Source organism: Ylistrum balloti, unplaced genomic scaffold, assembly GCF_031769215.1.
Source record: "Ylistrum balloti isolate Yb309-2 unplaced genomic scaffold, AGI_CSIRO_Ybal_v1 Utg369700, whole genome shotgun sequence".
Classification (NCBI taxonomy): Eukaryota; Metazoa; Mollusca; class Bivalvia; order Pectinida; family Pectinidae; genus Ylistrum; species Ylistrum balloti.
The window spans coordinates 837,396-852,666 of NW_026781931.1; the positions used below are offsets into that span (position 1 = coordinate 837,396).

A 15,271-nucleotide genomic window follows, 5' to 3' on the forward strand; every position below is an offset into this window, starting at 1 on the left:
GTGTCCTCAGTGTTCAGATTACCTGATGCCAACACTTATCATGCTTTTGTTCCAGCATTGTGTATTAAACAGAAAGTGACATCACTGGGCCAATATACTCCTGTACCATGTGATTAGACCTGAGTATAGAGAACCATAAGTAATTCTTATAAATTTGATACCAAATTACCAGCAATTAACATGTTTTTGTTTCTGTATGGTATATTAGCCTGTGATATCACCGGTGTTGTGCTATATTTGACTGTTCAGTGAAACCCCATGTTATGTAGCCATCCTTTCCTTGGTAAATGTTGTACAAACCTGTGATATTAGACATGTTATGATTTTGTCGTTGCCTGATCATTGGATGAGAATTCCTGCAAGTCTTTGTGTACATATTACTATAGGTTATGTTGAACATTGTGATAACTTTATAAGAGAAAAAGTAGTTTCCTGGTTGTGGTATTTACAGCAGGAGCATTAATTACCGTAAATTTCTGCGTATAGTGTGCACTTTTTTAAGCTAAAACTATCGTGTCAAAAAGGGGGTGCGCATTATACGCAAGAACATGCCATTCTTTGGGTTATCATTCCAGAGTTCTGCGTCTGCCATATTGGATTACCTCCCTTCACATAGTTATATGTAAAAGTTGTCGGTCATATATGATAGTTTGGAGATAAAAACGGGGTAATCTGTCTGCTGTTTGCCAGACTTATAGGAAAGTAATTTTTTATCTGGTGATATAAAACATTACAACTTGTCCTATTTTGATTATCTTCAATTTTGTTTATAATGGAAACAAATGTTTAGCATGTCAATAAACCCAGAGTTACCACTGACAACACTAAATGTCATACAGACTTGTAGGAATTCACATGGTTTAGCATGATTTTGAATGGAGTAATAGGTAGCTTTAATGATAAACATTTTTCTTTATTTGATAAAAGTTGTAATGGTTAGAGATTAAGTAACAGCTGAAGATGTGAACTATTCAGTCAGAACTACCTAGTCTGTATTCTTGTCAGTGTTTCTTTTAAAATTTCATTCTTATTTCATAATTAGTTCTCAACGCAACTGTAGATGTATGTCTGTTTTCAAAATGTAGTTATTTACTGGAAAGATAATACACTTTCTGAAGGATCAAAAGAAATTTTGAATGGTTTATTAAAACACTCATAACTGTAAAACATATATTCTTAGCTTGTTTGATTGTTTAAGATAAGACTTAAGTACAGAGAATGATGACAAAAATAATTTATAAAGGAAATGTGATGAGAATTGAGGACTTCATTCCAAGAGTAAGTGGTGATGGTTATAGTCTGTGAATGAGGAATCTGGCTGAACATGAAATGTTGCTTTACATAAGAAATTTGGAGTTGAAAGATGATTGAGTTTTAGTTTGCTAGTGATGTATCTGATTTGGATGTTTCCTCCTGCCCAGCTTAAGTTGTGTCACCTGAGTGGCATGTTCCCGGGTTTTCAGTGTTCACATAGCTCAATCCCTTTGTTTTCTCTATTATCTTTCCTTCCTTTAAACAATTGGAAATAAACAACACTTCAGCTACATTAACAATGATTCTCTATACACAAGCTGTGTAAACTACAGTCGTTCAGGATATCACTTCGTTATAGGAGTCTTTCCATTCAATGATGTGGTTCTCTCGCTCTCTGTGAATTTTTAGACTGTATTTCGCAGGAAAAATAAATGTTTCATCATGTAAGAAAATGAGACTAAATTATACCAAAATGTTAATTGTTAACTTGAAAGACAAGATAAAAGTTTCATTTTGTATGAACTATGGATATATAAACAAAAAAGACTTCAGTGGATTTATTAATTTGTTAAGTGAAATTTTGAATGTTAATTGATTGACATTGATAAACCTAAATAGTGTTTTATAATTATGAACACCTGTTCACTGTACTTTTTACATTGATTTAAATACAGACTTCTCTTTCCTAACTAGAATCCCATGAAAGCAATGAGTGCCAGACTCTGGGCTACCTTAACTGGCATGGTGAAGAAGTTGTTTGCTCCGTTTGAATTGGACAAGGAGGTTATGCCCCCCATACCCAGGAGATTTACCTTACCCTACTCAAGGACCAAAGAATACTTGTAAGTACCTTTAGGACCATAGAATACTTGTAAGTACCTTTAGGACCTAGGAATATGTGTAAGTACCTTTAGGGCCATAGAATACTTGTTAGTACCTTTAGGATCATAGAATACTTGTATGTACCTTTAGGACCATAGAATACTTGTAAGTATCTTACGGACCTAGGAATACGTGTAAGTACCTTTAGGGCCTAGGAATACTTGTATGTACCTTTAGGACCATAGAATACTTGTTAGTACCTTTAGGATCATAGAATACTTGTAAGTACCTTTAGGACCATAGAATACTTGTTAGTACCTTTAGGACCTAGGAATACGTGTAAGTACCTTTAGGGCCATAGAATACTTGTAAGTACCTTTAGGACCATAGAATACTTGTAAGTACCTTTAGGATCATAGAATACTTGTAAGTACCTTTAGGACCATAGAATACTTGTTAGTACCTTTAGGGCCATAGAATAATTGTATGTACCTTTAGGACCTAGGAATATGTGTAAGTACCTTTAGGACCATAGAATACTTGTAAGTACCTTTAGGACCTAGGAATACTTGTAAGTACCTTTAGGACCTAGGAATACTTGTATGTACCTTTAGGACCAAGGAATACTTGTATATAATTGTAAGCCTAATTATAACTCTGTACTCTAGGACAAAGGAATACTAGTAAGTGTAATTATAACTCTGTACTCTAGGACAAAGGAATACTAGTAAGTGTAATTATAACTCTGTACTCTAGGACCAAGGTATACTAGTAAGTGTAATTATAACTCTGTACTCTAGGACCAAGGAATACTAGTAAGTGTAATTATAACTCTGTACTCTAGGACCAAGGAATACTAGTAAGTGTAATTATAACTCTGTACTCTAGGACCAAGGAATACTAGTAAGTGTAATTATAACTCTGTACTCTAGGACAAAGGAATACTAGTAAGTGTAATTATAACTCTGTACTCTAGGACCTAGGAATACTTGTATGTACCTTTAGGACCAAGGAATACTTGTATATAATTGTAAGCCTAATTATAACTCTGTACTCTAGGACAAAGGAATACTAGTAAGTGTAATTATAACTCTGTACTCTAGGACAAAGGAATACTAGTAAGTGTAATTATAACTCTGTACTCTAGGACAAAGGAATACTAGTAAGTGTAATTATAACTCTGTACTCTAGGACAAAGGAATACTAGTAAGTGTAATTATAACTCTGTACTCTAGGACCAAGGAATACTAGTAAGTGTAATTATAACTCTGTACTCTAGGACAAAGGAATACTAGTAAGTGTAATTATAACTCTGTACTCTAGGACCAAGGAATACTAGTAAGTGTAATTATAACTCTGTACTCTAGGACCTAGGAATACTTGTAAGTACCTTTAGGACCTAGGAATACTTGTATGTACCTTTAGGACCAAGGAATACTTGTATATAATTGTAAGCCTAATTATAACTCTGTACTCTAGGACAAAGGAATACTAGTAAGTGTAATTATAACTCTGTACTCTAGGACAAAGGAATACTAGTAAGTGTAATTATAACTCTGTACTCTAGGACCAAGGAATACTAGTAAGTGTAATTATAACTCTGTACTCTAGGACCAAGGAATACTAGTAAGTGTAATTATAACTCTGTACTCTAGGACAAAGGAATACTAGTAAGTGTAATTATAACTCTGTACTCTAGGACAAAGGAATACTAGTAAGTGTAATTATAACTCTGTACTCTAGGACAAAGGAATACTAGTAAGTGTAATTATAACTCTGTACTCTAGGACAAAGGAATACTAGTAAGTGTAATTATAACTCTGTACTCTAGGACAAAGGAATACTAGTAAGTGTAATTATAACTCTGTACTCTAGGACAAAGGAATACTAGTAAGTGTAATTATAACTCTGTACTCTAGGACAAAGGAATACTAGTAAGTGTAATTATAACTCTGTACTCTAGGACAAAGGAATACTAGTAAGTGTAATTATAACTCTGTACTCTAGGACAAAGGAATACTAGTAAGTGTAATTATAACTCTGTACTCTAGGACCAATGAATACTAGTAAGTGTAATTATAACTCTGTACTCTAGGACCAAGGAATACTAGTAAGTGTAATTATAACTCTGTACTCTAGGACAAAGGAATACTAGTAAGTGTAATTATAACTCTGTACTCTAGGACCAAGGAATACTAGTGGGTGTAATTATAACTCTGTACTCTAGGACAAAAGAATACTAGTAAGTGTAATTATAACTCTGTACTCTAGGACAAATGAATTATAACAATACAATGATTTTGACAATTGTTATGAAGGTGTCAAGGCACCAAGTTGACTTTAGATAACAGCTCTATTACCATGGACATCTTTCAGAATATGACAAGGCCAATTTTGATTTTGTTGTATTTCATACACATATTCCTGGTATCAGACAATGATTATATTCTCCACCCTGAACTGAAGGACATGTATCTTCATACAATGTACTCAGATCTTACTATTTGAATAAGGTCTTTTGTTAAAACTTCAGATATGATTTTCCTGAAGACCGTGAATCTTTATTCTCTGTGGTGGATCGAAGTCGTATTGTTAATTTCATCCTGAGAAGGAAGGCGTTTTCAGACGATAAAAACCAAGAGTATGCATTTGGTGAGTACTTTTATCTGGTCACATCATGGCTTCAGTAATAGAAGTTTAACTTTTTTTACATCATTCCACAGACCTCAGCACATGTTTATATTAGACCTGATTTTTAGTCATTCCACATACACCAGCACATGTTTATGTTAGATCTGGTTTTTAGTCATTCTACATACACCAGCACATGTTTATGTTAGACCTGGTTTTAGTCATTCCACATACACCAGCACATGTTTATGTTAGATCTGGTTTTTAGTCATTCCACATACACCAGCACATGTTTATGTTAGACCTGGTTTTTTAGTCATTCCACATACACCAGCACATGTTTATGTTAGATCTGGTTTTTAGTCATTCCACATACACCAGCACATGTTTATGTTAGACCTGGTTTTAGTCATTCCACATACACCAGCACATATTTATGTTAGATCTGGTTTTTAGTCATTCCACATACACCAGCACATGTTTATGTTAGACCTGGTTTTTTAGTCATTCCACATACACCAGCACATGTTTATGTTAGACCTGGTTTTTAGTCATTCCACATACACCAGCACATGTTTATGTTAGACCTGGTTTTTAGTCATTCTACATACACCAGCACTTGTTTATGTTAGATCTGGTTTTTAGTCATTCCACATACACCAGCACATGTTTATGGTAGACCTGGTTTTTAGTCATTCCACATACACCAGCACATGTTTATGTTAGACCTGGTTTTTAGTCATTCTACATACACCAGCACTTGTTTATGTTAGATCTGGTTTTTAGTCATTCCACATACACCAGCACATGTTTATGTTAGATCTGGTTTTTAGTCATTCCACATACACCAGCACATGTTTATGTTAGATCTGGTTTTTAGTCATTCCACATACACCAGCACATGTTTATGTTAGACCTGGTTTTTTAGTCATTCCACATACACCAGCACATGTTTATGTTAGACCTGGTTTTAGTCATTCCACATACACCAGCACATGTTTATGTTATACCTGGTTTTTGGTCATTCCACATACACCAGCACATGTTTATGTTAGACCTGGTTTTTTAGTCATTCCACATACACCAGCACATCTTTATGTTAGATCTGGTTTTAGTCATTCCACATACACCAGCACATGTTTATGTTAGACCTGGTTTTTTAGTCATTCCACATACACCAGCACATGTTTATGTTAGACCTGGTTTTAGTCATTCCACATACACCAGCACATGTTTATGTTAGACCTGGTTTTTAGTCATTCCACATACACCAGCACATGTTTATGTTAGATCTGGTTTTAGTCATTCCACATACACCAGCACATGTTTATGTTAGATCTGGTTTTTAGTCATTCCACATACACCAGCACATGTTTATGTTAGATCTGGTTTTTAGTCATTCCACATACACCAGCACATGTTTATGTTAGATCTGGTTTTTAGTCATTCCACATACACCAGCACATGTTTATGTTAGACCTGGTTTTAGTCATTCCACATACACCAGCACATATTTATGTTAGATCTGGTTTTTAGTCATTCCACATACACCAGCACATGTTTATGTTAGATCTGGTTTTTAGTCATTCCACATACACCAGCACATGTTTATGTTAGACCTGGTTTTAGTCATTCCACATACACCAGCACATGTTTATGTTAGATCTGGTTTTTAGTCATTCCACATACACCAGCACATGTTTATGTTAGATCTGGTTTTTAGTCATTCCACATACACCAGCACATGTTTATGTTAGATCTGGTTTTTAGTCATTCCTGACACTTTTATTTCATTTAATTTTGTAGAACATGGTGTTTGTTTGTTTCCAGTTTTTTGCCTCATTGAAGAATTGCCTATATTGATGATGTTTTGTTTGAATGAGTTAATAATTTGTATGAAATCTGGTGTATTACATTGATTTTACTGCTAGACATCTTGAAATTCTGTAAAAAAAAATCTGCTAATAACTTAGGTGTTAGCTCTGTATACATCTACATGACAGTTTTGTAGATCAGTAAAAGATATTTTGTTGTTTTACAGGTATCAACAAGATGATTGCAGATGAATATTACACTGCTGCTTATCCCTTACATGAGGTAATTCATCTCATTAATCCAAAATACTAACAGTTTCTACTTATATACCAAATACTGACATGTTGTTTGTCTTACGGTAATCATGTAGGGATACCAGCTACAAGGACTTTTTTGTTTGCTCTGCTTGATGTAGATCTGTATATAAGTTAAGACTGATGTTATTCATTTTTTGTTGTTACATAGTTTGTGTGATAACTGATACTTATCTGACTCGTGTGTATGATAATTGATACTTATCTGACTCGTGTGTATGATAACTGATACTTATCTGACTCGTGTGTATGATAACTGATACTTATCTGACTCGTTTGTATGATAACTGATACTTATCTGACTTGTTTGTATGATAATTGATACTTATCTGACTTGTTTGTATGATAATTGATATTTATCTGACTCGTTTGTATGATAATTGATACTTATCTGACTCGTTTGTATGATAATTGATACTTATCTGACTCGTTTGTATGATATGATACTTATGAAATTGATACTTATCTGACTCGTTTGTATGATAATTGATACTTATCTGACTCGTTTGTATGATAATTGATACTTATCTGACTCGTGTGTATGATAATTGATACTTATCTGACTCGTTTGTATGATAATTGATACTTATCTGACTCGTTTGTATGATAACTGATACTTATCTGACTCGTTTGTATGATAATTGATACTTATCTGACTCGTTTGTATGATAATTGATACTTATCTGACTCGTGTGTATGATAATTGATACTTATCTGACTCGTGTGTATGATAATTGATACTTATCTGACTCGTGTGTATGATAATTGATACTTATCTGACTCGTTTGTATGATAATTGATACTTATCTGACTCGTGTGTATGATAACTGATACTTATCTGACTCGTGTGTATGATAATTGATACTTATCTGACTCGTGTGTATGATAACTGATACTTATCTGACTTGTTTGTATGATAACTGATACTTATCTGACTTGTTTGTATGATAATTGATACTTATCTGACTTGTTTGTATGATAACTGATACTTATCTGACTTGTTTGTATGATAATTGATATTTATCTGACTTGTTTGTATGATAATTTATACTTATCTGACTTTAATAACAGGGCCATTGGAAGGCTGGATCTTTGTATGATAACTGATACTTACCTGACTCTTGTTACAGGGCCATTGGAAGGCTGGATCTGCTGAGAATGAGAGAAAGCGACTGTATGACCACTGGGCTAACTTACGCTGTTTCTTTAAGTTCCAGCCTCTTGATCATGTCAGGTTTGTTGCCGTATAGATGTAACATCAGACTAAAAATTGCTTCAGGAAATTAACCATTAATTTTTTTATGACATTCAAATTGTCATCAACTGAAATGGTACATAAATACTTGTGTTTTTCAGGAGTTACTTTGGTGAAAAGATTGGAATCTACTTTACCTGGCTTGGGTTCTACACCCAGATGTTGATTCCAGCCTCTGTTGTAGGACTTATCGTGTTCATATATGGCTGTGCAATCTCTGGCTCAAGTTATCCAGGGTAAGTCAATCTGTACTTATAATATATCACAGAGGTCAATCTATAATTATAATATATCATAGAGGTCAATCTATAATTATAATATATCATAGAGGTCAATCTATAATTATAATATATCATAGAGGTCAATCTATAATTATAATATATCACAGAGGTCAATCTATAATTATAATATATCATAGAGGTCAATCTATAGTTATGATATATCATAGAGGTCAATCTATAGTTATAATATATCATAGAGGTCAATCTATAGTTATGATATATCATAGAGGTCAATCTATAGTTATAATATATCATAGAGGTCAATCTATAGTTATGATATATCATAGAGGTCAATCTATAGTTATAATATATCATAGAGGTCAATCTATAGTTATGATATATCATAGAGGTCAATCTATAGTTATAATATATCATAGAGGTCAATCTATAATTATAATATATCATAGAGGTCAATCTGTACTTATAATATATCATAGAGGTCAATCTATAATTATAATATATCATAGAGGTCAATCTATAGTTATAATATATCATAGAGGTCAATCTATAATTATAATATATCATAGAGGTCAATCTATAATTATAATATATCATAGAGGTCAATCTATAATTATAATATATCATAGAGGTCAATCTATAATTATAATATATCACAGAGGTCAGTATATAGTTATAACATATCATAGAGGTCAATCTATAATTATAATATATCATAGAGGTCAATCTGTACTTATAATATATCATAGAGGTCAATCTATAATTATAATATATCATAGAGGTCAGTATATAGTTATAACATATCATAGAGGTCAGTTTATAGTTATGATATATCATAGAGGTCAGTCTATTGTTGTAATATCTCACAGAGGTCAATCTATAGTTATAATATATCATAGAGGTCAGTCTATAGTTATAACATATCACAGAGGTCAGTCTATAGTTATAATATATCATAGAGGTCAGTTTATAGTTATGATATATCATAGAGGTCAGTCTATTGTTGTAATATCTCACAGAGGTCAATCTGTTGTTATAATATATCACAGAGGTTAGTCTATAGTTATAATATATCACAAAGGTCAGTCTATACTTATAACATATGACACAGGTCAATGTATAGATATATCAAACACAACAGAGGTCAATCCAAGGTGCTTATATAATATTGTTTTTAAGTTTAAATAATTCAACTATATTTATCATTGCAGAGTCGAGATTTGTGATGAAAAGAACAATTTCACCATGTGTCCATTGTGTGACTATCAGTGCCCCTACTGGAATCTCCATGACACGTGTGCTAATGCCAAAGCCAGTCGTATCTTTGATAATGGAGGGACGGTCTTCTTTGCTATATTCATGGCATTCTGGGGTAAGAGACTTGTGATGAAATACACTTTTTCTAAAGATGTTGTAGCCAGAAATGTTTCATCCTGTGGTCCAGGGAATGTGCCTGTTAATGTTGTAGTCAGAAATGTTTCATCGTGTGGTCCAGGGAATGTGTCTGTTAATGTTGTAGCCAGAAATGTTTCATCGTGTGGTCCAGTGAATGTGTCTGTTAATGTTGTAGTCAGAAATGTTTCATCCTGTGGTCCAGGGAATGTGTCTGTTAATGTTGTAGTCAGAAATGTTTCATCCTGTGGTCCAGGGAATGTGTCTTTTAATGTTGTAGTCAGAAATGTTTCATCGTGTGATCCAGGGAATGTGTCTGTTAATGTTGTAGCCAGAAATGTTTCATCCTGTGGTCCAGGGAATGTGTCTGTTAATGTTGTAGCCAGAAAGTTTTCATCCTGTGGTCCAGGGAATGTGTCTTTTAATGTTGTAGTCAGAAATGTTTCATCGTGTGGTCCAGGGAATGTGTCTGTTAATGTTGTAGCCAGAAATGTTTCATCCTGTGGTCCAGGGAATGTGTCTTTTAATGTTGTAGTCAGAAATGTTTCATCGTGTGATCCAGGGAATGTGTCTGTTAATGTTGTAGCCAGAAATGTTTCATCCTGTGGTCCAGGGAATGTGTCTGTTAATGTTGTAGCCAGAAATGTTTCATCCTGTGGTCCAGGGAATGTGTCTGTTAATGTTGTAGCCAGAAAGTTTTCATCCTGTGGTCCAGGGAATGTGTCTTTTAATGTTGTAGTCAGAAATGTTTCATCGTGTGGTCCAGGGAATGTGTCTGTTAATGTTGTAGCCAGAAATGTTTCATCCTGTGGTCCAGGGAATGTGTCTTTTAATGTTGTAGTCAGAAATGTTTCATCGTGTGATCCAGGGAATGTGTCTGTTAATGTTGTAGCCAGAAATGTTTCATCCTGTGGTCCAGGGAATGTGTCTGTTAATGTTGTAGCCAGAAATGTTTCATCCTGTGGTCCAGGGAATGTGTCTGTTAATGTTGTAACCAGAAATGTTTCATCCTGTGGTCCAGGGAATGTGTCTTTTAATGTTGTAGTCAGAAATGTTTCATCGTGTGATCCAGGGAATGTGTCTGTTAATGTTGTAGCCAGAAATGTTTCATCCTGTGGTCCAGGGAATTTGTCTTTTAATGTTGTAGTCAGAAATGTTTCATCGTGTGATCCAGGGAATGTGACTGTTAATGTTGTAACCAGAAATGTTTCATCCTGTGGTCCAGGGAATGTGTCTGTTAATGTTGTAGCCAGAAATGTTTCATCCTGTGGTCCAGGGAATGTGTCTTTTAATGTTGTAGCCAGAAATGTTTCATCGTGTGGTCCAGGGAATATGTCTTTTAATGTTGTAGCCAGAAATGTTTCATCCTGTGGTCCAGGGAATGTGTCTTTTAATGTTGTAGCCAGAAATGTTTCATCGTGTGGTCCAGGGAATATGTCTTTTAATGTTGTAGTCAGAAATGTTTCATCGTGTGATCCAGGGAATGTGTCTGTTAATGTTGTAACCAGAAATGTTTCATCGTGTGGTCCAGGGAATGTGTCTGTTAATGTTGTAGCCAGAAATGTTTCATCCTGTGGTCCAGGGAATGTGTCTGTTAATGTTGTAGTCAGAAATGTTTCATCCTGTGGTCCAGGGAATGTGTCTGTTAATGTTGTAGTCAGAAATGTTTCATCCTGTGGTCCAGGGAATGTGTCTGTTAATGTTGTAGCCAGAAATGTTTCATCCTGTGATCCAGGGAATGTGTCTGTTAATGTTGTAGCCAGAAATGTTTCATCCTGTGGTCCAGGGAATATGTCTGTTAATGTTGTAGCCAGAAATGTTTCATCCTGTGGTCCAGGGAATGTGTCTGTTAATGTTGTAGCCAGAAATGTTTCATCATGTGGTCCAGGGAATGTGTCTGTTAATGTTGTAGTCAGAAATGTTTCATCGTGTGGTCCAGGGAATGTGTCTTTTAATGTTGTAGCCAGAAATGTTGTAACCGGAAATGTTTCATCGTGTGGTCCAGGGAATGTGTCTGTTAATGTTGTAACCAGAAATGTTTCATCCTGTGATCCAGGGAATGTGTCTGTTAATGTTGTAGTCAGAAATGTTTCATCCTGTGGTCCAGGGAATGTGTCTGTTAATGTTGTAGCCAGAAATGTTTCATCGTGTGGTCCAGGGAATGTGTCTGTTAATGTTGTAATCAGAAATGTTTCAACGTGTGGTCCAGGGAATGTGTCTGTTAATGTTGTAGTCAGAAATGTTTCATCGTGTGGTCCAGTGAATGTGTCTTTTAATGTTGTAACCAGAAATGTTTCATCGTGTGATCCAGGGAATGTGTCTTTTAATGTTGTAGCCAGAAATGTTTCATCCTGTGGTCCAGGGAATGTGTCTGTTAATGTTGTAGCCAGAAATGTTTCATCCTGTGATCCAGGGAATGTGTCTGTTAATGTTGTAGCCAGAAATGTTTCATCCTGTGGTCCAGGGAATGTGTCTGTTAAGATCTTGACTGGAACACTGATTAATTTAAGCTGGAATGATTTGTTTCACCACTCATGTGAAAATAGATATGTTTTCTTCATGAATTTCATTTTCCAAATCTTCTGTAATTTAAAACTGTAAATTTTTATTTTATTGGTCTGATATTTTAGGCACATTGTTTCTGGAGTTTTGGAAACGAAAGGAAGCCACTCTCCAGTATAGATGGGACCTAACAGACTTCCACCGTGAAGAAGTAAGTTTGTGTGATTCAGACCTGCACTTTTTGGACTATAATGGGCATAGATAATAGATTCATTCTCTGTGAATTTGATTTTTGTGGTGATAAATTGTGTCAAATTTAGTTTTATTATAACTCTAGGATATATTAAGAAAACAGGCAGTTTTTCTTGATTTGGCAATAACTGACAAAAAACTGAAATTTTAGTAGCAGATCAATATTTGCTGTGTGACTGTTATCAGAACATGTTGGTGGTTTTGTGGTAAGATAGATTCATTTGTGTCAAGCTTTTGGTAACACTGGACTAGTACCACTGGAATCTTGAAAGTAAACTTGAGTGAAGTTTACTGTTTCTTCCATTGCTATGGGATTTGGTTTGATTTTCATTTGTCCAAAGCCCTATGGTCAAGGTATGCCAGGTAGTGCATGTGTTGTGTGCACATACTTTCAGGACACTGCAATAAATTTGGGTAAATTTCTTTGTGTGGAACTGAAGTTGAATTTATTAGAGCTACCTCTCTGAAGTGCACTGCTAAAGGAAACCAGCAGGACACTTCACTCAGTCACATTATAGTGAGAGTGGGTAAATAGTATACTGCTAAATGCCTCCAGCAGAGTGGGTGAATAGTATACTGCTAAATGCCTCCAGCAGAGTGGGTGAATAGTATACTGCTAAATGCCTCCAGCAGAGTGGGTGAATAGTATACTGCTATATGCCTCCAGCAGAGTGGGTGAATAGTATACTGCTAAATGCCTCTAGCAGAGTGGGTGAATAGTATACTGCTATATGCCTCCAGCAGAGTGGGTGAATAGTATACTGCTATATGCCTCCAGCAGAGTGGGTGAATAGTATACTGCTAAATGCCTCCAGCAGAGTGGGTGAATAGTATACTGCTATATGCCTCCAGCAGAGTGGGTGAATAGTATACTGCTAAATGCCTCTAGCAGAGTGGGTGAATAGTATACTGCTAAATGCCTCCAGCAGAGTGGGTGAATAGTATACTGCTAAATGCCTCTAGCAGAGTGGGTGAATAGTATACTGCTATATGCCTCCAGCAGAGTGGGTGAATAGTATACTGCTAAATGCCTCCAGCAGAGTGGGTGAATAGTATACTGCTATATGCCTCCAGCAGAGTGGGTGAATAGTATACTGCTAAATGCCTCCAGCAGAGTGGGTGAACAAATTGTTACACTATCAAGATGATGAGTGTTAAGCAGAAAGTTGTGACTACATTTCTTTTAACACTTTGGTACATCTTCGCTCACAGACAGAACCCAAATTCTTCTGCACAAGGGCGAACATTAAACTGAAGGCCAAAAGTGAGTCAGTGTCAAGGGAGACATAAGAGAACCAAAAACGGTTGATTACAAAAGAAGAGCAATGGTCCCAGGTTTCATTGTTTCTTACAAATTGGGCATTGGGGACATCTGGTAGAAATCTTCTGCCTCACCATGGGATAGTCAATTAAACAAAGCCTCATCTTTCAATCTGCTCCATCTTCGACTTGGATGGGTAAAGATTTGCTGGTAGGTGCTGGTAGATACCCCATACCTGTGTTTTGTGAAATTAATGAATTGTTCATTATGACATTTGAAGTGTAATGTTCCAGATGAAATAAAGGTGATATTTCTTTTTACAGCAACCACCTCGACCAGAATATCTTGCCAAGCTGTCAAACTGTGATACCTACAAAATCCATCCAGTAACTGGGGTAAGGTCACAAAGAATTTGTTAAAAAATATAAATAAATCTTAAGTTGTAAATTGCCTAATAATTAGTATGGGTTGGGCTTTCTTGAGAGTCCTTCAGATCAGCTGGTTATATCCATCATGCTTTGTTCGTCGTCGTCCGCCGTACGTAAACTTTTGACATTTCAAACTTCTCAAGTTCCAAAAAAACTGGAGTGGGATTGAGCTCAAACTTGCATGAAATGATCCTGAGGTGGTCCTGACCAAGTGTTGTTATTTTTTCAGGTATGTCTGAAATCCAAGATGGTTGCCATCTTAAAAAATGTATTTTGAGCTTCTTCTCTAGTTCTACTGGTGCCATTGAGCTAAAAATTAATGGGAATGATAAGAAAAGGTAGCAAACAAAGTGTTGTTATTTTTCTATCTTGTCAAAACTTCAATATGGCAGCCAGGGAGGCCATTTTGTAACATGATTTGGTTTTCCTGTGCAACAACTGTTTCAAACTTCTTCTAAAGTTTCAACTTTACTGTCAAAAAATGGGTAATACTTGTTACAGTTTCTTACTCCTGACCAAAACTACCATCTGCATCATGGAAAACAGCTTTTTAGTAAGCTTTCATTCAGAGTAGAAAAATAACCCTTTTCCCTGCTGAATGATTTTGTAGTCAGATGACCATATAGGAAATACCACAGAACGACACATTTCACAGGTCAGACTTAGAGGAAATACCACAGAATGACAAATTACACAGGTCAGACTTAGAGGAAATACCACAGAATGACACATTTCACAGGTCAGACTTAGAGGAAATACCACAGAATGACAAATTACACAGGTCAGACTTAGAGGAAATACCACAGAATGACACATTTCACAGGTCAGACTTAGAGGAAATACCACAGAATGACAAATTACACAGGTCAGACTTAGAGGAAATACCACAGAATGACAAATTACACAGGTCAGACTTAGAGGAAATACCACAGAATGACAAATTACACAGGTCAGACTTAGAGGAAATACCACAGAATGACACATTACACAGGTCAGACTTAGAGGAAATACCACAGAATGACACATTACACAGGTCAGACTTAGAGGAAATACCACAGAATGACACATTACACAGGTCAGACTTAGAGGAAATACCACAGAATGAC

General features: G+C 35.5%; 1 protein-coding gene across 5 annotated transcripts in view; it reads left to right on the forward strand.

Annotated features, from left to right (window-relative positions):
- Nucleotides 1–15,271, forward strand: part of LOC132565170 (anoctamin-1-like) — a 61,397-nt gene that overhangs the window by 27,526 nt on the left and 18,600 nt on the right. For all 5 annotated transcript variants that reach the window (XM_060229792.1, XM_060229795.1, XM_060229796.1 and 2 more), the window contains 8 exons: nucleotides 1,948–2,096; nucleotides 4,610–4,728; nucleotides 6,749–6,804; nucleotides 7,967–8,070; nucleotides 8,193–8,327; nucleotides 9,542–9,702; nucleotides 12,353–12,435; nucleotides 14,061–14,132. In XM_060229792.1, the coding sequence (XP_060085775.1) occupies nucleotides 1,948–2,096; nucleotides 4,610–4,728; nucleotides 6,749–6,804; nucleotides 7,967–8,070; nucleotides 8,193–8,327; nucleotides 9,542–9,702; nucleotides 12,353–12,435; nucleotides 14,061–14,132 (879 nt within the window). The remainder of the gene's footprint in view (nucleotides 1–1,947; nucleotides 2,097–4,609; nucleotides 4,729–6,748; nucleotides 6,805–7,966; nucleotides 8,071–8,192; nucleotides 8,328–9,541; nucleotides 9,703–12,352; nucleotides 12,436–14,060; nucleotides 14,133–15,271) is intronic.